The sequence below is a fragment of the Cygnus olor genome, chromosome 14 (assembly GCF_009769625.2).
Source record: "Cygnus olor isolate bCygOlo1 chromosome 14, bCygOlo1.pri.v2, whole genome shotgun sequence".
NCBI classification, from domain to species: domain Eukaryota; kingdom Metazoa; phylum Chordata; class Aves; order Anseriformes; family Anatidae; genus Cygnus; species Cygnus olor.
The window spans coordinates 2,366,870-2,390,139 of NC_049182.1; the positions used below are offsets into that span (position 1 = coordinate 2,366,870).

Here is a 23,270-nt window from a genome sequence, read left to right on the forward strand (position 1 = left end):
ACAGTACCTAGCACGCTGCAGGGCACTGCAGTAATTAAGACATAATCATGGTATAAATCAAGTAAATAAGTACTTGTCAACAGGTCATCAGGACTCCTGTGTCTCTCGGGCAAAGCCGTGTTCATGGGGGTCAACACAGCCCGACAGCCAAATCCTTTCCATGGGGGTGAAATGTCTTTCGGCAGCCCTAATGGCCAAGTCCCTTTTGGCAGGGGCAGCTGAGCAGTCTGCCACCGATCCCAGGGGTGTGCCTACCTCTGCCTTTAGGAGCCTTTAGGAAATTGTGTTACTTTTGGTAGTGGTTAAAAAAAAATAAATAAGTGATGTATTAATTGATAAGAACAGGTTGTCGCAGATTCCAACGCAAGGCACTTGTGACTTTTCTCTCCAATTAAAAAAAAAACACACATGGACAGTTTCAAAATAGTCAAGGGGCTGTATAGTGAGGTTAAGTAAAAACACTCGATTTAGACAATGGAAATATTAAGGGAAATACTAAGAGGAAACACTATTTGCATTACACTGCTATTTAGCCCCAACATTGAATGGAAAACGCATCTGATCTTGGGACCAGTCTTATTGTCAGCCAGGAATTATTTTCTTCTGTGACCCGAGTGTCAGAATACCCAACGGATATGGAATAACTAAATGGTCATTACTTCACTTTAATTTCATTTCAATTAATCATTGTGATTAATTAATCAATTTATTAGGTAGGAATTAATTGTTAATTGGTGGAGAACACCAAGAGAGTGGGAAAGAAACTGCAAATAAGGCAATGCACCCTGCTTTTGACAGAGCTGGAAGGCAAAAATGACTTTTGGTTGACATTTTTTGAGTATATATAAAATCTCCATGTCATAACAAAAAATAAAATCAGAGTAACAAATGTGCAGCACTTTAATGTCAGAATTGACCATCATTGGAACTGTTCACAAGTAGTGTGGACAATCTAAGTTGTACTTCATTTTCTAAGTATGATATATAGCCGTTAGGATAATTTAGAAAACACATCACCAGAACTTGGGCTGACGGGGAAGAAAGGGAACATCTTTGAAAGGTCCAAGTGGGAGTTTTCAAGTGAACGCTATTCCAATAGTTTGCAACAAACAGGAAGAAGTGAGGTCTGTTACACATCTTTCACAGCCTATATATAAACCAGCCTCAAGAATATTTACCTGAACAGATATTTACATTTTTTTTAAATATTCTTAAAAAAGTAATATTTGATCTATGACACAATGAACGTCTCTACAGGGAAACATAGGCATAATAAAATATTCAAGAAGTCATAAAAGATAACACGAGAGCAGTGTTTGGCCTTAGTAAAACACATTTAGGATGACCGCAATGTATGGATACAGCTTCAATCAAGAAAGGAGTTGTGCATATTTAAAGGTACTTACAAAGCTGGTCTCCTCCTTTTCTTGACATGGGTATGTTTCCTAACCAGATGAGTACAAAATCATGGACACCATGCATTGCTAAAGGAAGGCTATGCCAATCTCTTTTATATGCCTGTGTTGCAATGATGGGATAGTCTCTTCTAACCCCTATGGCTCATAAGTGAAAATACATGTAGGTTTAAGCCTATGGGTGTTGAAGGGCAATTTAAAGGACTCCATGTTTAATGAATTCATAGGATTCATCTCCTGTTCTCGTCTGTCTGAACAGATTTTTATATATTCTCTATAGAACCGAAATGGTTTAAAATACTTCAGGTCTACAGCCATGCTAAAATGCTTCTCTTTTGGTTAAAGTTGAACATTTAAAGCAAAGATTACCACCGCTAATCTGCATCCTTCTCATGTAAAAATCCCTCTGTGTGCATCGTGAAATGGGTGACTTCGAGCATCTGTGTTGGAAAATAATTACTGTGCCACTAAATATCACTGGATGTGTGCAGCACTTGCTTCGTACAAACTCTGGGCAACAAGGTCATTCTCAAAAGGAGCTGGGTCTTTCAAAAGGCCAATGTGTGGCTCTGATGCAACAGACGTTTACCTTCAGAGAGAGCTTTCACCAACATCAAGCCCACATTTTCAAAGCAGCATGTGGGATCCAACTGCTCGCAGACATCTGTTCGCAGTGGCAGTGGTGCTCCCATGGCTTGCACCACTTTGCGAGCCATAGCTGCTCTTGCCCTGATTACTTCATGGTGATGAACACAGAAAGTTACAAAAAAAAACAACTAGAAAAGTTTTTATGTCTTTCCAAATGTGCAAAAATGGATCTATACTTTTATGGGAACTGAACTTAAATTTTTCAATGCCAGCTGTTGCATTCTAGGGTAATTCAGCTGGTTTTACAAGAATCTCTTTGCTCATAACTAAAAGATAATTGACTACAAACAAGTGTACTAGAAATGGGGAGAAAAAAATACAAAGAAAAATTGTTTCCCAGAATGCCTGAAAATTAAGGCTACAACTAGAAAGTGAGTGAGTTTCCTATTTAAAATACCCTATGCCATTGTAGCCAGTATTTTGTGAAGAACCCAGTGACTTCAGTACTACTAAATATTCAATGAGAGAAACCAACAGTTTCTAGAAGCATTGCTGCCTCCTCTGGGAACAACCCTAACTAATTCTCTACCCACTGAAGAGCAGATTTTGCATCCTGTGCCCAAGCTGACCGGACTCGCAAGCTACTTAAGGACTAATGCCCCCCTTCTCAATAAATATTTGTATACAAACTCTGACCCCCCCAGTGCTTTCTGGCTTTTATCCACTCTAATGGCCTGGATATTTCATGCCAAATTTCTCACATGCAATCATACACATATGCATTAGAAGAGGCAGGACTCATAACATTGCTTTCAGTAGTACCAGGAGCAAAATTAAGCACAGAAGAAAGCGAGCTGACAGTTACTATTTCTGTTATGCCTCCTTTTGAAATCACATCCGTGAACCCCCCCAAAGCCATCCTGCAGAGAAAACTGATCAGTTTTCATTAAATTGCTCTCCTAGGTTTCTGCGGTTTGAAAACTGCTCTCTGATGCTTATTTTCCCTCGTCATCCAAAGGTGAATTTTAACTGCAGTCATCAGGTGGGGCAACCAGCACAGCGAGCGGGCAAGGTGTATGGAAAGAAAACGGATGGCTTGAACATAACATAAAAGCCCCTCAATACGGAAACTCAAAATCTGTTTTGTTCTACAGATTCACTAGGTTTTGTGGCTTATGTGATATCTCAGTGGAGATATTATTTGCTTCCCAGCATTTTTCTCATAACCACAAATCATACCCCTAAATAAAAAATAACCCTTCAAAACCACTTCCTATTAGCAGAGCATACCTTATAAAACTTGCAAGTAGACCAGTGTTGTACCATGAAGCCTATACAGGGGGTTTTTGTTTTTTCTTTTTTTTTTCTTTACCAGCGTATAAATATACAATGCTACTGCTCATTTGTTGCAGTGTAAAGGTCCAACTGGTACTTGCCTGCCTAAGGCTCTACTGCTATTGCTCTTTCATACTTCTTCAACCCAGACCACTGTGTTACCCCTCCTTATACCTGAAACCTCACAACGTAACGTATTTTGCTTCCCATTTATAACAAACAATGAATCTTTAGCTGGTGTAATGAGATACTGTCCAAATAATCCACTGTCTTTCATAATTCTGTTGTGGCTGCTCCAGGGCCAGTCTTTGGATGTGATAGGGTCCTTTAAATTCTTCAATACATTCATTTGCCCCGTTGACAGCTCTACAAAAAGCACATCTGTTTGCAAATGTGAAGTAGCATATATATAGTACTGATTGCCTTCAGTGAAAGAGGGCTGAAATGTCAGATCAGATACGTGTATGTTTGTTTGTAAGTCATAAATCAACTTGATTTCCCCCTGGACAGTTACAGCCTGGACTTTGATCCTGCCACTGTCTTCATCCGCGCTGACCAAGTAGCGTCCGTCCGGGGAGACGTGAGGAGTGCCCGACACGTCGCTGTTGGTGCCGATGACAGCGTCGGTAACGCTGTCGATAAGGAGCTGTGGCGAGGCAGCCCTCAGCCTGTTCCTCCTACATTGCACCAAGAAGTAGCCGCCCAGGTGGGTGTAGGCCATGGTCTGCGGCACGCAGCTGTAGTTCCTGAAGCTGATGGTCTTGACGTGGGTCACGGTTTCCAGGTCAATTTTGTGGACTGCAGATTTTGATTTGTTAAAGATGAAGCCAAATCTGAAATAGAAAACAGGACACTGAGAAGACATGACTCCAGAGACTTGATGGTGTGCTTGAAAAACGAGGGGAGTCATCAGAACTGGGACACTGTCCTCTTAATTTTGTGTGCAATAAGGCTGTGTGGTTCCTGCAAGAAACCTCTGTCGTTTCAGTGCTTCTAACATGCACTAAAAAGAGGAATACATTTCAGTGCAAGTTAGCAACTGATCCTGGAAGCCTGAATAGGTACTTGGGTATTTGATTCCAAGTCTTCTGTTAGGAAGACCAATTTATCATAGGAATATTCAGGCTTTTTTTTTCTTCTTTTTTCTTTTTATTCTTTTCTTTGGCAGGTAAAGCACATTGACCAGTTATGTATTTAATCTGTTTCAGTTCTAGATAGAAGTAATTCATTATATACTCGAGACTTCCTGGAAACCTGACAGTGTTCAACAGAGAGCATCTCCCTGTCAGGCTGGGGGCAGAGAGCACCTTTGAACTACGCTTGTAACCGTGGAGAGAACACCAACGTGCCCAAATTAGAGCATCTGAGGGCAGCTCTGACGGGTACTTTGTACCCGCAGTGCCTGGGGACCACTGCAGGAGCTGCGAGGCCAAGGTGTGGAGCAGGCTGTGTCAGGCACCGTCCCGCCAGCCCAGGAAAGGTGGAAAACATTTCTCAGGGCAGATAATGAGCAAGGGTGCGCTGAAGAAAAGTGGTCTTTGTTTTTGTGCTCCAGAGAGGGCAGACAACAGTGAGCAGAGGAATAAATGCTCTCTAAAAGATATATGCTGCAGCACACCTGACCTTTGCTGGAGACAAAAAAGGTCAAGAATAGCCAGGAAAGGTTTCTGCTTAATTTGAGAGGGAGCCCATAGAAGCAGCCTGTTTGTGTTCCCCTGGATTCACAGGTCACTGGCACTGACTTACAAAAACTAATTTCACATCTTTTCATCCATTCAATGCAGAGAGAAGGAAATGAAGTGAGTGCTTAGTTTTGTATTCCTTCCCTGAAAGATGTAAAATTGCTTTTTGGAACATGGAGGACTGTGCTTGTGTGCAGATAATAGATATTTTGCTTAAAACACTGGGTTTATTTTTTTATTCTTAATCCATCTGTCAATGAGACACTCAGCAATGATTTCACTTCTAAAGAACGAGCCAATGTAGTGTATGATTCCATGAAAATCACTGGGCTAAGCCTTTCATTTTCCCATTACACTCACATCCATTAGAGACTTCACAAAATATCTGCAGTAGAGATTCGTAGTGCACTGTGTGTGGGGAAATTGGATATGACACTTGTATTTCTCCTGGATGAACGCATTTTAAGTACACTTTAAAAAATGCTTTCCTTTACAGCATTTTTTTGAGACTTCCTTAATACTTGGCCAAATGCCTGAAGAAGTTAAAAATGGTTCTTATCATAAACTTTAATTTAAAAAAGTGGGTCAGAATGTGTTTTATGTGCACACAGCTGCAGAAGAGGCACAGTGCTTGCATGAAATCTGTGATCTGAAATCTCAACAAGAGCCTTGCACTTAGAGAGTTTTTAATAGACAGCAATCTACCCCAGGAACTAATAAAAATGGATACATTTCTAGATATCCATCTGAAATAACAGGCAGCTGCAATACATATGCAGGAACATTTGCATACAAATATTTTTTGGCTCTCAGGAGAGATTGCTTAAATATTCACCTTCCTGGGAAATGCTGGAATCACCATTTATTGTTTCTGAGTGGAGAATTTAGAACATGATCCCAGTAAGTCTCATTAGACTGTGAGCAATTATTTTTTTGTGCTGAAGGTGAGAGAGAACTGACAAAGATCTGGCCCTGACCAAATGAAATAGGAAATTAGGCACGGCATTCTCTGCTTTGCACATGGAAAACTATAGGCAGTTGTCTACATTTAATATTTTTCCTGGAAGATCATCTGTATGCAGCTGATTAATCACACTGAAACAAACAAACAAACAAACAAATCCACAAGAAAACAAACAAAAAAATTGTTCCATTTTCCTGTCTTCGAACCCAGTCTGTACCTCCTCATCCCAATCTTTAACATTCAGCAGTCGTCTACCTCCTGGCACTACTCTTACTCACACCATTACTTTGAAAGCAAACTGGAAAAGTGAGGTAGGGAAAAATTAAGAATGAAAACCATGAAGTATGTCTTATTTTGTGCTTCAGGAAGCAAAGTTATTTATTTTGGATCAGATTCAACACATAATAATTTAAGTGTGATCTTAGTGTTCCTTGCAGGGAATCTAAGCTTACTGTAAGGAGCTACATTATGATTTTTGGAGTGTTTAAGTTAGTTAAACTATATTGGTGACAGGAGATGATTAAGCAGTTGTTATGTTATAACATGGTAAGAACAGTATAAATTGCTTTGTAGTTATCATCAGTTTTGATAACTTTAATGGGAGGCTTCCTGTTCCTGCTGGGAAGCAGTCAGTATTACTCCAAGTTATTAGTATGTAACTTATGCAATCTCATTAACCACTACATCACATTAACATTCAAAACTGATGGTTTGTAGAGGTGGTTTGTTTTTTTCTTTCTTCTTCTTCTTTCTAATGTGCAGTGCATATCATTTTTCTGCCCAAATCTTACACCTCACACACGGATCTAATAACAGATTTTGAACAGGTAAGTAGCTGGAAATATGTGGAAGGCCCATGCTTTATGCTTCGAGCAGCATAAACTTTTACCACTTCCGGCAATAAATCCTTGATCCAACAAGTGGTTTTGAGACGAGGAAGCCAGCTTTCTGGCCATCAAATTCCCAGCACAAACAAGCCAGGACAGCATGTTGTGCTTTGCTGCACAGAGGCCCGGCTGACCAAGCCGAGGTGTGAATGCCCATGCAAGGGCTAAGGGAAGCTGAGGTTTGTTTCTCGCTGTTTCATTGATTTGATGAATAACTGTAAATAATTTGCTCAAGCATTTCTCCATTTCTTGTGTGAAAATGGAAACAAGAATATTTAGCTCAATCACAAATTCATTCATTAACTTTTGTAAAGTGCTGTAAGATTATTAGACAGATCCTCACTAGAAGTGAGCAGTATGGTCACTGTCAATATTCATTACGAGAATTTCTTACCTAACATGATTAATAATAAGATTTGTAGGTGGTATAAAAAAATCATCCACTCCTTCAAATGGCGTGCGGATAACATGCTGATACTCCCCTGCACTCGCCTCTGGTATTACCTGCAATAAATACACACAAGGTTGTGTGCAAGAAAAGCAGAAAGGTAAATACAGATTACACAGTCATACACGGTGCCGAGTGGCTTTTCCCAAGGATGCAGTAGACTCAAATTGATTAACGACTTCAAAATACTGTTTGGTGTAGCTGCTTTGAAAAAGGTGTGCTAATAAATAGTATTTGAGGCTTGACATTGTAAGGTAAGTACACAGCTCTACTTTCATAAGACGTTTATATTGCAAGAAAGAGCAGTCATGCAGGAGCTGAAATAGTATGACAACACTAAGACCACAATAATTTATTCCTTGCTGTCTAAAATAAACAGTTATTTCACGGTCATATTTATTAATCTCACTTAGGTGCACAGTGATAATTTACCAGCTCGAAGGCTCAAACACTAACTCACAGCAGTTAATTATCACTTTGAAGGAGAAGACCTGTTCATCCACCTACTGCACCATACAAGACTCATGGGGGAGCAGAGCAAGTCCTTTTTGCTGTTCCCCCCGTGCCATCCCCCAGCACAGCCCACACCCCTGCTGCCACAGAAACTCTGCTCCCCGACTGCTCCAGACATGGAGAGGCAGAAGTTTTCAGTAATGAAGATGTTAAATACTCAGATTATTTGCTTGGTTCAAGATGACTTTAGTCTATTCACTGGGATACTCTGCTCATGTAATGTGCAACAGTAGTTGCTTTGAGCTTATAGCTACACAATTCATTGCAGGAAATGCTAAAACCCTACAAGGTTCAGTTCAGACGGCCGTTCTGACCATGCCATTTAGATTTCTTCCAATTAAATTGCTCAAGAAAGATGCCTGTTCCTGCACAGTGCTTTCACGAGGCCAGTAATGGCTGAACAACAGCATCCCATTAGTCGGCTGCACGGGCTGTTTGATAAATCTCCGACTTCCACAGAACTAGTGGAAATTTAGATCTACTTGCACAGTAGCATTTTTATTAAAAAAGATATTTTATTGCATGACGGCAGCTAACAACTCCGGGTTTGAAGAACAAACTTCACCAGATTAGTTGCTGCCCACCTTTTGGGAAAAGACGGTTGGAAAAAAAAGAAAAGATCTGCTAATGCTGGTGCTAATCCCACTCTCCACATGTGTAACTGCACTATATAAAGCTAACGGAAAGGACTATCTGAGAGCTGGAGCCTCATAACAAGTTTCCAGCTGTGCAGACGGTGTGTTCTTTTTAATAATCACATGCTTGAGCCATCTCTCCTTTAATTACAGAAACCTCTCACAGCTGGGTGGAGGAAATTGAGCTAGAAAGGGTAAAGAGAGCCCATTTTGTCTCCCTATACCCTGTTCAGGAAACTGTGCTAGTGCCTCGGTGAGGCTAGCTGGTGGCACTGCCTCAGAAAACTTTGTTGGTTTGCCCCCATTCTGTTTCTGCTGAAAATGCCTGTGTTGAACTGCCGGTCGCTTCCTCATTCTAACTGAAAGCCTGCAGGTTGTGGATACTACCTTGCACAGACTGTGCTCGTCCCACACTCATGGGGCATTGCCTCCAGCAAAGCCTTGGGCAGCCCCACGACTGGTGTAGCCTACAGATTTGCAGGTTTTCAGGTCAGAAAGCAAAGCCCCTCTTCTCTGCTTCCTCACTCTGTTGGCGAATGCTCTGATGTAGCTCCAGAAGCAAAGTTTCCGGTACAAAGATATTCATGAGTCTTCCATGGGTCCAGAAAGGTTGGGCAGCAGGTGCCAGAAAATACTACAGAGGGGAACGTCTGGATGGATCAAATCAGGTTTGGTGTCCACTTTGTTATATGACATACAGCAGCAGCAAAATGCCCAATTAGATGCCTACACGAGAAAAACTAACTCCCCAGGGCAATCCAGAAAAGGAAGCTCATTTCAATGTCCAAGCCTATGCATGTTCCGGTGCCCCGACAGCACCGTGCTGGTCGGAGTCGTGCTGAGCGTGAGCAGCTGCAGGGAGCTCACTGGCTTTGCTCCAGTGCAGTCACTGACACCCAACAGCAGAACATGTCCTCGAGGTTTTATTTTTGCTGATCATGCTTCTTTCATACCCTTGAGATTATTTTTATCTTTTATTTAAATAATAATACATGGTTTTCAGAAGCACTGAACAAACCCACCACCTCCTCTGTCAAAGATTTGCATTTTACTGTGATAAAAATTCTGCTGCATTATGCTCTATCATCATTGAAAAAGAAAGCTTAAGGCTTGAGAGAAAGAAGTGAAAAAATAGGTAAAGTTTAAGGAAAATAAGTAGCAATTTAGTGCATTGGCAGAAAACCTGGACTTCCACGTGAAAGACAAGAAGAGGTAAATGTCTTTACGAAAGCAGAGAATAGGGTGGTTTTGCTCTAACCTTAATGAGAGCGATAGGCTAGCAATCCCGAAATGAGTTACAAATCTTGAGGCACAGTGCAATGCATTCACCTTTCAATGTTCCTTTTCACACACAATGCACCCAAATTGTTTGCAGACAGAAAAAATTGCAGGTCTTCGTAATGTCTGAGAAGGGTGCACTGCACTTAGTCCTTACCCTATGCTTTCCCTGAATGTGTGTTGCTCAACCTGACTTGCACCTCTGCTGAAATACTACCAATAGGCTAGAGAGTGACAGATTTCTGTACAGAAAGTACGCTCTTTCAGGCTTCTTGGTACCCACTGCTTTTAGACCTCAATCAAGCTAAAAAGAAGCTGCACTCACGCTGGCTGCACAAATGACTCGGAGCATCGCATGCTCGTGCTGGTCGCAGTCAGCTGCCAGCCCATGCTGGATGACTTTATGGCACTTGGCTCTGTCATCAGCCTTAAAACAAAATAGACCTTGGCAACAAAGCCATCCTGCTGCCAGCCCATGGCACAGTCATTGCTCAAAAACAAATTAAACAGCAGGAAAAATATGTGAGGATGGACAGAGGAGGGATGAATAAAACACACTAGATATGCAAATGAAAAAGCAGCTTTACATCCAGACCATTAAAGGCTGTTAATTACCTGCAAGCAGCCAGTCAGCAGCTTGCTACTGAGGATGTCAAGCAAAGGAAGGGCAAAGGCTCGGGTGCAGAAGGGCCTACCTGCAGCGTTGGCGAGGATTTCCGCATGTCACCCCAGCTAAGCACCCACACTTGATCGTGGGATTTGTCATAATGCAACTTGGTTGGTAACGGGTCAACGTCCAAGGACTTGGAAAAAAAAAAGAGAGATACATATTTACATAGTGATATGAATTTCATTATGCACACAACACACATTACATTAGTTTACTGTAGACATTCCCACGTACCACTGTTTATGCTCATGTGTACAGCTTTGTACAATTACCTTCTCATCAGCTGAGAGATCAGCAGAAGTACCAGCAATAGAAAATCTGACTGCTCACCTCCATTTTCTGGCAAGACATCCCTCCAACTTCTGTTACTTACAGCAGATCAGGATCCATTTTCTGCCTGAACTATACCTGTGTCAGTTCATTCTTCCTAACCTACCTATAACCAACGTCAGGGAGCAGCTCAGTAAGCATATGTCAGAAATGAGTTCTAGCATTATTTTACCACGTTAGCTGCAAGCCCAGCTGCAGACACAGCCCTGAGACAATGATAACCACCCCATAAAAGAACTTCTTCCTGCCAGTGAGGTTTTGGAACAGTGAATGACAGAGTGTGACCCCACGGGTGAAAACAACACGGGCCAAACTTTTTAGTGATGTCAGCAGATCCACTGGGCAAAAATCTATGTTTATTTTCCTGTATCAAAGTCTTTTTGAACTTTTGCCATCCTTGAATAAAGATTTCCCCTTGTTAGTACCTGTATGGCTTTCTGAGTCTGGATATCAATTATCATTACTCTGTGCTGCTTAGGCTGTGTCACATAAATATATTTGTCTCTGACGTTGACTGCTGAAGCCCAGAGGCAGGATTGAGTGCCTTCACCTTCCGCTTTAGGACAGATCTCTTCCTGTGGAAAAAAAAAAAAAGAAGAAAAGGATTAATTTCTACAAGTTCAGGGTCTGAAGCTGTAAGAAGGTTAGCTTTGAAAAGCCACAGAAAACAATTCCATGGGGATTCCATTAGGATGAGGATTTTTTTCTTTTCTTTTCTTTTCCTGGAAAACATGAAATAATTATTTTATTTGGTACCACACTGCAGCCTGGCCCTACCTAGTGACATCAAACAGCTGGACCTCCTGCAAACTCTGAATTTAAATAACTACATAGTCTATGGATCTACCTTTTGAAGCACACCTTGGTTTAGCAAGACTTGCAGTGCTGTCAGTACTTAACAAAAATAGAAATATCACTGTGTGCTTTGAAAAACAGGGATTTACATTAATTACATTGTTTGAATATCAGCTTTATATTTTTCATACATTCTTCATTTTCAGTTCAGGAGAGCGTGCTCTATGGTGGTTGTGCTCAAGGGAACAGAGCAGAATAGGCAGGGTCCTACCATCTGTTGCTCCAGCATAGAAACTTCCGTTCAAAAGGAACCAAATCCTGATACTTTGGACAAACCTTGTTCTCAACTGCCTTTTGCCATATTTTGTTGCAGATCTTCCACTCACCGAGTCCTGTACAAAACAGGTATTAGCTTCAGTGGGAGCTCACTGGCACCCTAAGTTTGAAGAGTCACACGTGATCTCACGAGAAAGCCTCTGCATGTTGGCTGCTCTACAAAGTTGTGTTGCTTAACGTGAATGGGCATTTATGTTGGACCAGGCTGTGGTGCAGAAAGGAGGATAAACCAAAGTGAACACGTATATATTTCAGTGAGCACAACTGTTGGTTTTAAATCTTGTCAATGCAACAGCTGGGTCACTGTAAATAATGGCACAACCCCCCATGGGGGAAGCAATCAGGGCAGCAGAGCTTATTGAGGGCAAAGGGATGCACAAACAAAAGCAATGCCAGCACCGAGTCTGTATCAGAGCAATGATCAGGGATGAAAAGATTTCACCTCTAAGCAGCAGAGCCCTGCCAGTTCAGTACCTCAATGGAGACCCATGTAAGGGCTGAAGATACAAGACTCAACAGCTTGGCTGAGTTTTGCTTTCTGGCCCTCCAGCTGGGCTGGAGATTGTTGCTACAGCAAGCTAAAACAAGCTACAAAAGCCAGCCTTGTGCTCCCAGCAGCCATCCACACAGCTGAGCACCGGACAGGCTCCAGATACGCTCCAGACTGCCCTCCTCATCCTCAGCAGCACACCTGGCAGTGGCACAGAGCAGACCCTTGGCCTGGGCTCTGGCAGCACAGCATCCACCCAAACCAAGGGGAGCAGGGAGGATCACCCACCCTTCAGTTACACTGCTCAGCTACGCCTCTAACAGCAAATAAGGACACTTTTGTTGTAGGAATACCCTTATAAATCATAGGCTGGTATCACTGTCTGCATGGCAAACACTCAGGATGCTAAAAGAGAAAAGGGAGGAAAAAAAGTCAAACCTTCCAATATCACGGCAAAGGGCACTATGATATCCACAGGAAACCCTCAGAGGTCTCTCTGAAAGGCAGCCAAATAATAACGATAAAAGTCCCTTTTATGCCCACCACTGTGCTGACATTATTTCTTTAAGGGCCTGCTCTCTGTGCTTTTCAAGCTGTTTCTCCAGAACCACCTCTTCAATATTTACAGCTGTTTGGAAAAGAAACACAAGATGTCTTTCTTTAAGTAGTAACAGCTGAAGTGTGTCTTAATATTATTAAGTACACACCAAGTAAATTTTGTTAAAGTATTCCAGTAGATAAAAAAACACTATCAACCACGTATGTATGAGTTTTAGAAAACAATGAATACAGACTCACGGAAAGATCACGGCCCACGGTAGTAGTGCCTAACCCAGCCTGCAAGGCTATGATCATGTTCTGTTTACCCCGTAAATCGAACTTTTCATAAAACTAAACGAAGGAGTGATTAACAAAGCATTTCTGGATGTATTTCAGCACCTGTCTTTTAGGCGATGTGATAGCTTCCTGTGTGTGTACATGATGTGTGCTATTGTAGAGGAGTACATGACACAGGTCACAGAAAACATTGGCCTCTCAGAGCCTCCAGGCACACATTATCCCACCTGCCACATTGAGCTCCCGTGTACGAGCCAGTGCTTGAAATTCACTGACATTGCAACAAATTTCCCTTGTAATTTCCTACAGCAAGGATTAGGTAAACTTGGTGCTGGCAGAAAATGTCATACAGCAAGCAAGGATGGTGTGGGTCTCTGCTTCAGCAGCAGAAGATGCGGAGGACCAGCACGGCACAACAAACCTCACCGCATCCTCACTTACCTCCCAGCTGCGATTCAGTCTGAGAAATGTATCCAAGGTTTATCCCATACGTAGTTCCCTTAATTTTCAAGTGGAGATGATTAACCTCAAGGATGTCAAATGAAGCCCACCAAGTCACAACGTAACTGTCAACCTTTGGTAGTAACAACCTTTGAAGAGATTAAGAGAAAGTTTCCCAGCTGTCAGCTATAGCTGCTGGGTTCAGGACTTACATAACTCGTGAAAATTCTCTCTTCGGGCCTGATGTGCCTGCGGATTTCACATTCATTTGGCTGAAGGACTGTGATCCCGTCATCAGAAAAGACATAGAACATATTCCCAACACTCAGGCCTTGAAGGGGGATAAAGCAAAAGGAGAAGCATTTTTTTTCTGTACGTATCCATAGCTGTTAGGACTATAAGAACTCACCCACTTCCCCCAACAAACAAAATCTGCCTTACATAAAGGTTGGTCATTTGGATGCAGTCAGTGCATTCACAAAATCAAATTTCATGTCACAACGAGGGCTTCAAGGAGTGAAGAGGTACAGACACATTCAAAAATGCATTGCCTTGGTGGCGGCAGTTGTACACCAGTATTGGTGTTCATGTCTTGTGCTAACGTACAAAGCAGGACTTGAGTTAAATAAGCCTCTGTGTGATTATTATTGTACCTTCTCAGACTATGGCTTTGGTTTGTTATGATTTCATTAAAAATAGTTTGCTAATAATTTGAGAACCGAGCGAGAAGCTTTAGTTTAAATTAATCTCCAAGCTGTCCTATTACAGTAAACTTGACTTCTTGCAACTGTGACGCAAAATGAATGTGCTTAACAGCTGTCCATGAATGAAAATATATCCTCTATTTTCTTTAATTATCTGAATGAACTATAGCCACCAAAACAAATACATTTTTGAAATCTTGCAAACTGTAATTCACAAATGTGGAGTACTTCAGCATTGCAATAGCACTCATTTATCCACAACTGGGGCATTCCGGGAGATTTGGAAAACTAGCTGTCTGTCACTGCTTTGCTGTTAGAGCATATTTTCTCATTTCTGTCATGCAGAAATGCCTTAAAACACTGATAATTTAGTTCCTCAGCTACATGCAGTTGCAGGAATAAGCATCTTTGAGAAATGTTCAGGATCTTTTCAAACACTCCAGTTAGAAAGATCCAAGCATCATTTCATTTTTTGTTTTTTGTTTTTGTACCACCACCAGTAAATGTTTGCAATGACTACTGTCACCCCCAGTAATGCTGATGTGTACCTATCTGCCAATGATATGGTGATGTGATAATTTGTAATTTCTTATTAATTATATTTTAACTATGGAGAAATAAGTTCCCAGTTCTACAGATCTGAACAATGTTCAGCATTACAATTCCTTTGGCTGCTCCTGCGGTGGCAGCTTTAAACCCTGCTCATGTCTATAAAGCTTCTCACATCTCAACTGTTTGCATGATTGAGGCAAATTATCACAGGAAAACTTCATGATACAAACGTGTAATTTGGATAAATGTATTTTTTTGGAGAATTTAATTGAGTATACAGTTTAGTAAGGTTAGGAGGGTTTTTTGGAGCTAAAAAACCCTCTTCTTGTGCCAAATAAGTGGCTTCAGAGGACAAGTTCTCAGAATCAGGTGCTTGCTGTACTGACAATGTTGAAGTTAAATCTCTCTAAAAAACAGGAATACCCCAGTCAGGGCATCAGGCGGGTACAGGAGCTGGGATCCTTAAATGTGATGCCATGGTAAGGGTTCATGCATGTAGAAAAAAAGCTACCGAACTCCCATTGACAACTAGGTTACCTTTATTGACTAAGGGCTATTTATTTTAAGAGTATGTTAAAGCATTTCATTTGGGCGTTTTGGGCCAAAACCTGCGCTCACAGCATGCACACAGCTCCCACCTGCTTCGATGGGATTTGAGTGAATACACAGAGGGCAGAACTTGGCCCTGTCTGGAATGAGTGCACAGTCATGAGGTAAGTTCTGTAATCCTAACATGTGGAGACAGGCAGGCAACAAACTACGACCATTGTGAAGATGCTTATCATTATTTTCATGCACAATAGTAGTGTGATTTTATCTAAAACTCCAAATACAGTGAGTGTGTATTTCAGAATTAAGGCCTTAATTTGTCACAAAAATACTTTTCTAATCATTTCCCCTCAGTAGACTTAGAGCAAGTGACTTGGCAAGTCCTACCACTTATTTTATAGTAAAATGATTGCAAGTTTTACTGCTGACTGGTTAAAATATGACACTGTTTACTAACAACATTCAGGTACACTGAAGGCATGCTCTTTTCAGAGTTTATGAAATGAAATTAAAATGCTGTTGCAGTCAGTAATCTTCACACTGATTTTTAAACGAAGCAGGTGTTTTACAATTCAGACTAGGCATTTTACTGTGACTTACAAAGTATTTGCCAGGTCTTGATTAGGGTACATATATAAACAAGCTCAGGGGAATTGGTAAAACAGATTCCAGGCTGGATTGCACTGCTGCCACAGCTTGGTCTGGGGAATTATTTCAATACACAGGCGGGCAATGGAGAACTTTGCTCAGCTGTAAGATTGATACTAGTGAGGCTGGTAATAGACTTAGAGCTAGAGGACTAATGACCAGGGTTGTTGCTGGTTTTTGCCCCCCTTTTTAACTGAAGACAGGTTGGATGACACAACTAGTTCAAAATCTAAAGCCAACATACCTCATCTGTATGACAAAAAACTATTACAACAAAAAGACCAACAAATGGAGAGGGCGTTCTAAATGTAACCCGTCTCATCTGAACCGTTCCAGAAGATGCTGGCTCTAACATCCTTATTATTTTTTCATCGCTGAAGAAATAAAGCATGGACACTTGTTGACTCAAGACTGAGATTCAGGAGGGCAGCAGACGACAAGAGTTTTCTTTATTTGAGGAATATAGTCTCCACTGAGATGTACACCTGCATTGCTCCCCTTGGAGATCAAAGGGCAAATCCGTCACAGGGCAATACTCTTTGAACCAATACGTGAATAATTTTCCTCAGTTTAACCTAAACGCTTGAAAGTATTTAAGAACTTACATAAGGTAACAAAAAGGCTTTCAACTTTTTAAGTGCATGCCTTTATATAACTGATGATTGCCTGCTGGCAAGATATGTTCCCTTTATCCAGGAATAAAGAAAGCAGCACGCACTCTGAAAATGAACACTGGCATGAAAACAAATCTCTACTTTTGGGCTACTCATCATTTTCTCTGTACAAAGACTAAAAACTAGATTGCACGCTGAGTAAATATTGCACATGCTTCCAGTCCTGTGTTTACCTGGCAGGTCATGCTATGTGCATTCATTTCTGGAGGTTTTCCTTATGTGTGGTCTGTGAAAGGTTTTGAGGGAGGACTGGTAGACTAACTTTCAAAATGATCAACTACTTGTGTTAAAACTGTGACTCACAGCAAAAGGTTGTTCTGTGCAATATTCTGAATAAGATCTTACAAATAGCTTTAGTTGACATAGGCCTGGCGAGCACGAGGATGTGATCATTTTAAAGGAGCGTAGTCCAGTTGTTAATATTTCTACTTACACTTAAGTTTTCATTCTAACAGAATTGAGAGCTGGTATTAGAATGTAAAAACAAAAATACCATTCCTCTCTATGAGCCTTCTCTGTGCCAAGATTTCACATGTTAAGGTATGTTCAGTGGATACTTTGTCTAGAATGAATGTGCTGAACAAATACTACAGAATGTAGACAAGGGAATAAACCTACTCTAAAGATACTGAATTGCTTAGGAACATCAATAGTAAATCTGCTTTTACTGCCTATGCTTTCCCTGTAAATTGCTCATACGTTTATTTAAAATGTGCAAGGTTGATAAGCAGTAAGTCCATATTGTTTAGCAGAATTATAATAAGACTTTCTGCAACCAACTTCTTAGTTGTTCTTTAAGTATTTCTATACATCTGGTAGTGTTATCCAAATACTTTCTTTAAAAAGAAGTGTAAGAGATGCAGTATTAAATCACGTAGCATTATGCAGATGATGCTGGACTGAGAGATTTCATTTCTAAGGAGAAGGGAAATAGCAATTCTTAGTGCCCGTAATGCCATTTACAGGTACATTGGCAGTACAGAGATGCTCTTCAAAGCCATGCACTTGGCACTTGTGGGTGGTGTACAAACTCTGCAGAATTGTCATAGGTGGTCGTGCCACATCTCATGACCTCCAACCGGCTGCCTTTGGTGTGAGTACGTACCTGCAGCCAGCAGCGGGACCTCAGCTATAGACCTAGGCAGCGCCAGTTACTAAGGGCTGGCACTTTCCTTCTGCCCCCCAAAATCCTTTAGGCTAAGCCATGGCAAAAGCTCCAAGCCAAGGGCACAAAGCACAACTCTTGTTGTGGGTACCTGGGGGCACGACTTACGAAACAGTCTTTGCACAGAGACCTCCACGAGGTTGGAAGGGCAGCAAAGTCCCAACTTCCTCACATGCAAGTGGCAGACTCAAGAACTGTCATGCTTGGACTTCTTGGACAATCCAAGAACCTTCTCCCAGTGAATAGGATGCCCTGCTCTAGCAGGCTGAAGTGCCCAAAGGCAGGAGGCTCCCCACTGATGCTTCTGGGCACTGTACTTCAGGTGGCATATGGGTGAGCTGCTTGAGAGCTTCTCACTGTGTGTTTTGGAAACAATTACAGCACCAGTGCATACAAAATCAAATCAATCTTGACTTCAAGTGCCTCCATAATATATTTGAGTCAATTAGCTGTTTAAGGATCCTTTTCTTCTAATTTGGCTTCCAAGATACGCAGATGTTGACCTTGTGCAGGGCATACTATAAATTTGATCAAACTAGAGATCTTAACTGCCAATTAAAACAAGGAGAAATGGGGCAACCTTTACCCTGCATTGATTTAAAGGATAGAGGGAAGTAAAACTTGAGGGTGTTTTTTGCTTAACAGACAAGAACACGATTTTTGTTGCTCACCTAGTAAACATCAATACATGCTACTAAGGAGGAAGAGTTTACATTGCTTGCTTAAAAATGCAGTGTATTGAATTTATGCCTTACATGTTCAATTATGGTAATTTGGGAGCACTTCTGACACTTGTGTAATTGTTAATGTAGCTTGGGAATCTCAGGCTACTTGCATTGGTGTCAGTTCATATAAAATTCCCATTTTTCTGTACTTTACGGTCACTTATTATTCCATCATGGGAAAATGTAAGAAGTTATCAGTAGGATTTATTTCACTGGAGTGACACCTCTCATTTGAATACTTTAGCTTTTAAACTCCTGGTCTGTACTTAATCTGGTAACTGCAAAAGTTGACAGAGTTAGTTGCAAGTCAGTGCAGAATGGCCCATCATGGAATTACTAAAGCAGACAAGCACATTATCACTACAACAGAAGAACTTTACTGCAGTACCTTCCTCTCGCCACAGTATGTTTGCAACTGCAGCATCAGAAAATTGGGAAAGCCAGAAAATAATCAAGAAAAGAAAAAAAAAAAAACAATGTCAAAATTTTCATTGTAGCAAGTAACCGAATTAACACGCATGTTTAAATGAACTGTTTAACTTGTGAAAACTGTAACATTCATCCTAGTAAAGTAAAAATAAGAACAGATACATATTTCTAAATACATTTACTCCTTTTAGAGACAATTCTGAAGCTATGACATGGGAAAAATCCTCACTGAAATGAGGACAACTTTAGCCTGTGCAAAGATCAAAGTCTTACAAAACAGAAGATGCTATCTTCAAATGTAGTTGTAGGTATGGTACAGGCTGTGGCTTTCTGTACAATTTCAACTAGCAAACATGACATCTTTCAGAAGCCTGAGACTGGCAGTTAGAGCGGCTATGCACTTAGCAGATTTTCTTCTTGGAATTTCATGCAAGAACTACATTTTCTTTTAGTATTCAAACCCTCCTGAAAAGTACAGCTATATTTGAATTTCTGTTTAAGATACATCCAATTATTTATCAACACACTGTAATTTTCCTTGCTTAAGTATTCTTGGGGAAAAGACTGATATTAATAAGAGTACATAAATCCATTTAATGAGGAAAAGAATATATTTTTTCCAAAGAATTGCCATGAGAATGCATATTTATGGCCAACTTCTATATTAACAGCCAGAAAACAGCAAGATCACATTTGCACCTAGACTTTTAGTATCACCGTGAACCCAGGCAATCTCCCAGGTAGTTAAGGCAGAAGGATTAGGAAGGATCAGGCTCTGTGAGCTTTTCCACAGACGAAAATCATTAATTGTGTTTCGGGGACAGTATGGACAAGGTAACACAGCCACATTCCTATGGGAAATACACAACTGAGAGTTCCTGGGAAAACTTTTCTTTGAAGTGGAAGATAATTTCACGCCAAAGGAAACCTATTTTACTAGTCAGCAATGTAATTACAGATAAAATAACTAAATCAGAACATTTTCCAAACATCTAAGTATTTGAGAACTTTGATTGGAACTGTCTCTAACAAAAAAGTCTTTTACAGAAATCAATGAAATGTTTTTTTCTGAAATCATAAATAATTCAACAAAAAATTAAGTTTTGGATTCTCGGATATCTGAAAAAATTGCAAATTCATTACTTTAGTAAAGGTGTTACCTATACCACACCCCAGCATGATTCTGGCACATGAAAGGCCTCATCATTCTAGACGAACAGGTTTTATCTTCCCCACACAGTTCCAATCCTCTGATCAATGCACAGACAAAGTTGTCATTACCTTATGAGCAAAAGTCCCATATAATGCATGCAATGGCCTAAACTATTAAATTGCATGTATGCCATCTCATTTTAAATATGCTTTAAAGAAACAAATTATGTAAAAAATTCAGCTTACGGGTCTTTCTTGCTGAATCTTCTATGAAAAGTGAAGATATGTCCTCATCCACTCCCACTTCATTTTTAGCAATGCAGGTGTAGGCACCAGTGTCTTCATAGCGAACACTACTGATGTGAAGTTCGCTTCCATTTGCTGCAAGAAAGACATCCACCCGTGAGCGGGGTTCCTCACTGCTGCTAACTGCTCCCCACTGCCACGGCCGCAACGTGGAGGATTCCCACTGCACAGCGCTTCCCCGTACATAAATGGAGGTATTTGGGCAATTCTCATGAGAGCTGATGTTCTGTTTCTTTCCATTAGCACAAACAAACTCTGTGCCAGAAACGAACAAAGAGCAATCCCAAGTGCAAAGAATAAATGAAATTTCATTTATGTCCCCTTGTTAATAAAAAGAATGCTTTGGCTTTAGCGGAGAAAAATTCACATTGATTTTGGAAACAGTTTTTCATCAGATCACAAAAAGCTTGGGAGATGTCTCTCTACAGCTCCTCCTATCATTTTGTTTTCTGAAGTGGGGCTATTGTCTAAAACCTTTGGAAGATTTTGAGACTTTGCACCCAGCCACGCAGGGGTGTCTGTGCTACCAGTGCTGGAGGAGGTCTGCAATGCACCACAGAATGATTGGGATGGTAGCGGGAAGGTTCTTAATATTATTACACAGAAATTTGCAGAGAAATATTGTTGTCTTTCATTGCATGTTACATCCTTATTTGAAACATAAGGACCAACAAGAGTGAAGAGCCCAGTTCCCACTGCAGAGGTGGGTGTGAGAAGACACGGGAACCACAAGCTGATTCCCAGCGGACTGGCAGACTTGCACCCTGTGAAGTCCTTACACCCGAGAACAGATTTAATGCATTTCTCTTCTGATTTGCACAGATGTACACAAGAGGCAAGGCAGTGGAGAATCACGAACACCGTCTTTTACCAGAACACTGTTACCACTTACATCAATCGATACTGTATTACCCGAGAAATTCACTGGAGGAAAAGATAAAAAGGAAGAACAGGGGTTTTCTAACACGATTTTCAACAACCATGGCTTAGTGAAAGTACAAGAACTTCTAGTTTAAAGTACAAAATAATCCTCCTTAATCCCCGTCTACAATACTTTAATTAATCAAAATTCTGTTCTTACCTAGGAGCGTTAGCTGTTTGGATAATTTTGGCATGATATCAACACCGTTCTTTAGCCAGGTAATTCGGGGATTAGGGATGCCTTCGGCGTGACATTTGAGGCTTGCTGACACGCCAGGCTCCTGTGCCTGCGTTTCAGGGTAGACGCGAATCACCGGCGGCACTGCGGGGAACAAGGAATTGGCGACGTTGAGCTCACCTGCCCGCTGCCAGCCCGCGCTGCAGAGAAGGTCTGATCCCAGAGCCGAGGGAATGAGCTGTGGCCTGGTTTTCAGCACAAGCTACAGCGAAGATTTTTCTACAGCCCAACTTCGGGGCAGAAAACAGAAAATAGTAATAGAAAAGAATAAACTAATATGCCAATGCCAGGGAGCAACCTGGAGATGGGATTTGGTACTTAGACCATTCCTGCTTTCTTTCATTAAGCGACTGATTGAACTTCAGGGAAGATGGATTAAAACTTAAGGAAGACACTCACATACTTAAAAATTAAAGTATAAATTCAGCTGAATCTAGTAACGGAGGAATTGAGTCCTTGCACAGCATTTTCCTATTAGATGTACCATGTTATTCAACATTTTAATCAAATATACATAAGGAAATGGCCTATACATTTATTACCTGTTATTCTAAACAAATAAAATGTGTTTTCGTTTTGTTTTTTTCCTAAGAGGCTTTCAAAATGTGACTTACCTTGTTTCAGGAAGATGCCTCTGAACTCTTTAATATACTAAATTGACAGAACAACTAATTATATTACCATTTCAGACAAGTTCATTGATTTTCAATCATGCTGCCTTCATTGCTCAAATCAACCAGACTTAATACTACCCACTAACTATTTCTTAACAATATTCTCACATACTTTAAAGGGGATTTGCAACATTGCTCATGTGGAGGAAAAACACCAGCATCCCTCCTTCCTTTCACCTCAAGGGACTTAATAAAAGGAAATGTGAAGATATGCTTCACATCCAGACCAGCAATCCCATCTTAAAAACGAAGGGACACGTCATCTTATATATGGGTGGGCTTTAGAATGCCTGAATGAGTCAACAACAAACTTCCACTGGAAATCACTGGCTTAAGGTATCTAACTCCCTACTGTGTTTTTATATAGTCCATCATCAGGCTCCAGGACTGGCAAAATTAAATGCACTCAACAGTTGCTTTCGAATAAAATGAAATCTGTATTTGTAGCTTGCTATATATCTATATATCCATATGGGGATAGTTTGAATAATTACAGTCACTAGCATACACTTTACATCTTTCTATTTCTATTTTTTTATGAGCCTTACCAGAGAGAGATGTATTTTACTTCTGTCTAACCTACCAGCTGTTTAAAAAAACACTGAGTCATCAGCTCTGGTTAATACTTGGAACGAAATCAGCCATGACGGAAAGCCCTCAAGTCTACTTGTTTTTATAGCTTTAAAAGAGAGAGATTGTTCAAGTGTAATCTGAGAGGAAATGCCTAGGGGCAACTGGAAAGCAAAAAAAAAGTGGATGTAAAGGCATGTCTTTAAATTCCACTTCTACACTGGACATGTGAACTTATTTCTTCTTCTTCCACTTCCTTTACTTGTGAAGAAAAGTAAGTGTGTTGTAAGAAGCAGGGCAGTGAGTAAAACACCACATA

The 23,270-nt window shown here is 40.8% G+C and overlaps 1 protein-coding gene across 4 annotated transcripts in view; it reads right to left on the bottom strand.

Annotated features, from left to right (window-relative positions):
• Window positions 1–342: 342 nt before the first annotated feature.
• The window catches only part of FSTL4 (follistatin like 4), a 214,995-nt gene continuing 192,067 nt past the window's right edge, over window positions 343–23,270 (bottom strand). For 2 of the 4 annotated variants that reach the window (XM_040573987.1, XM_040573986.1), the window contains exons 9-16: window positions 21,630–21,791; window positions 20,489–20,623; window positions 19,050–19,076; window positions 13,857–13,975; window positions 11,171–11,320; window positions 10,441–10,548; window positions 7,266–7,375; window positions 344–4,171 (exon numbers count right to left, since the gene is read on the bottom strand). In XM_040573987.1, the coding sequence (XP_040429921.1) occupies window positions 3,469–4,171; window positions 7,266–7,375; window positions 10,441–10,548; window positions 11,171–11,320; window positions 13,857–13,975; window positions 19,050–19,076; window positions 20,489–20,623; window positions 21,630–21,791 (1,514 nt within the window). In that variant the 3' untranslated portion in view covers window positions 344–3,468. Of the gene's footprint in view, window positions 4,172–7,265; window positions 7,376–10,440; window positions 10,549–11,170; window positions 11,321–13,856; window positions 13,976–19,049; window positions 19,077–20,488; window positions 20,624–21,629; window positions 21,792–23,270 lie in introns of all 4 variants that reach the window. The other 2 variants (XM_040573989.1, XM_040573988.1) reach the window with 2 other exon arrangements.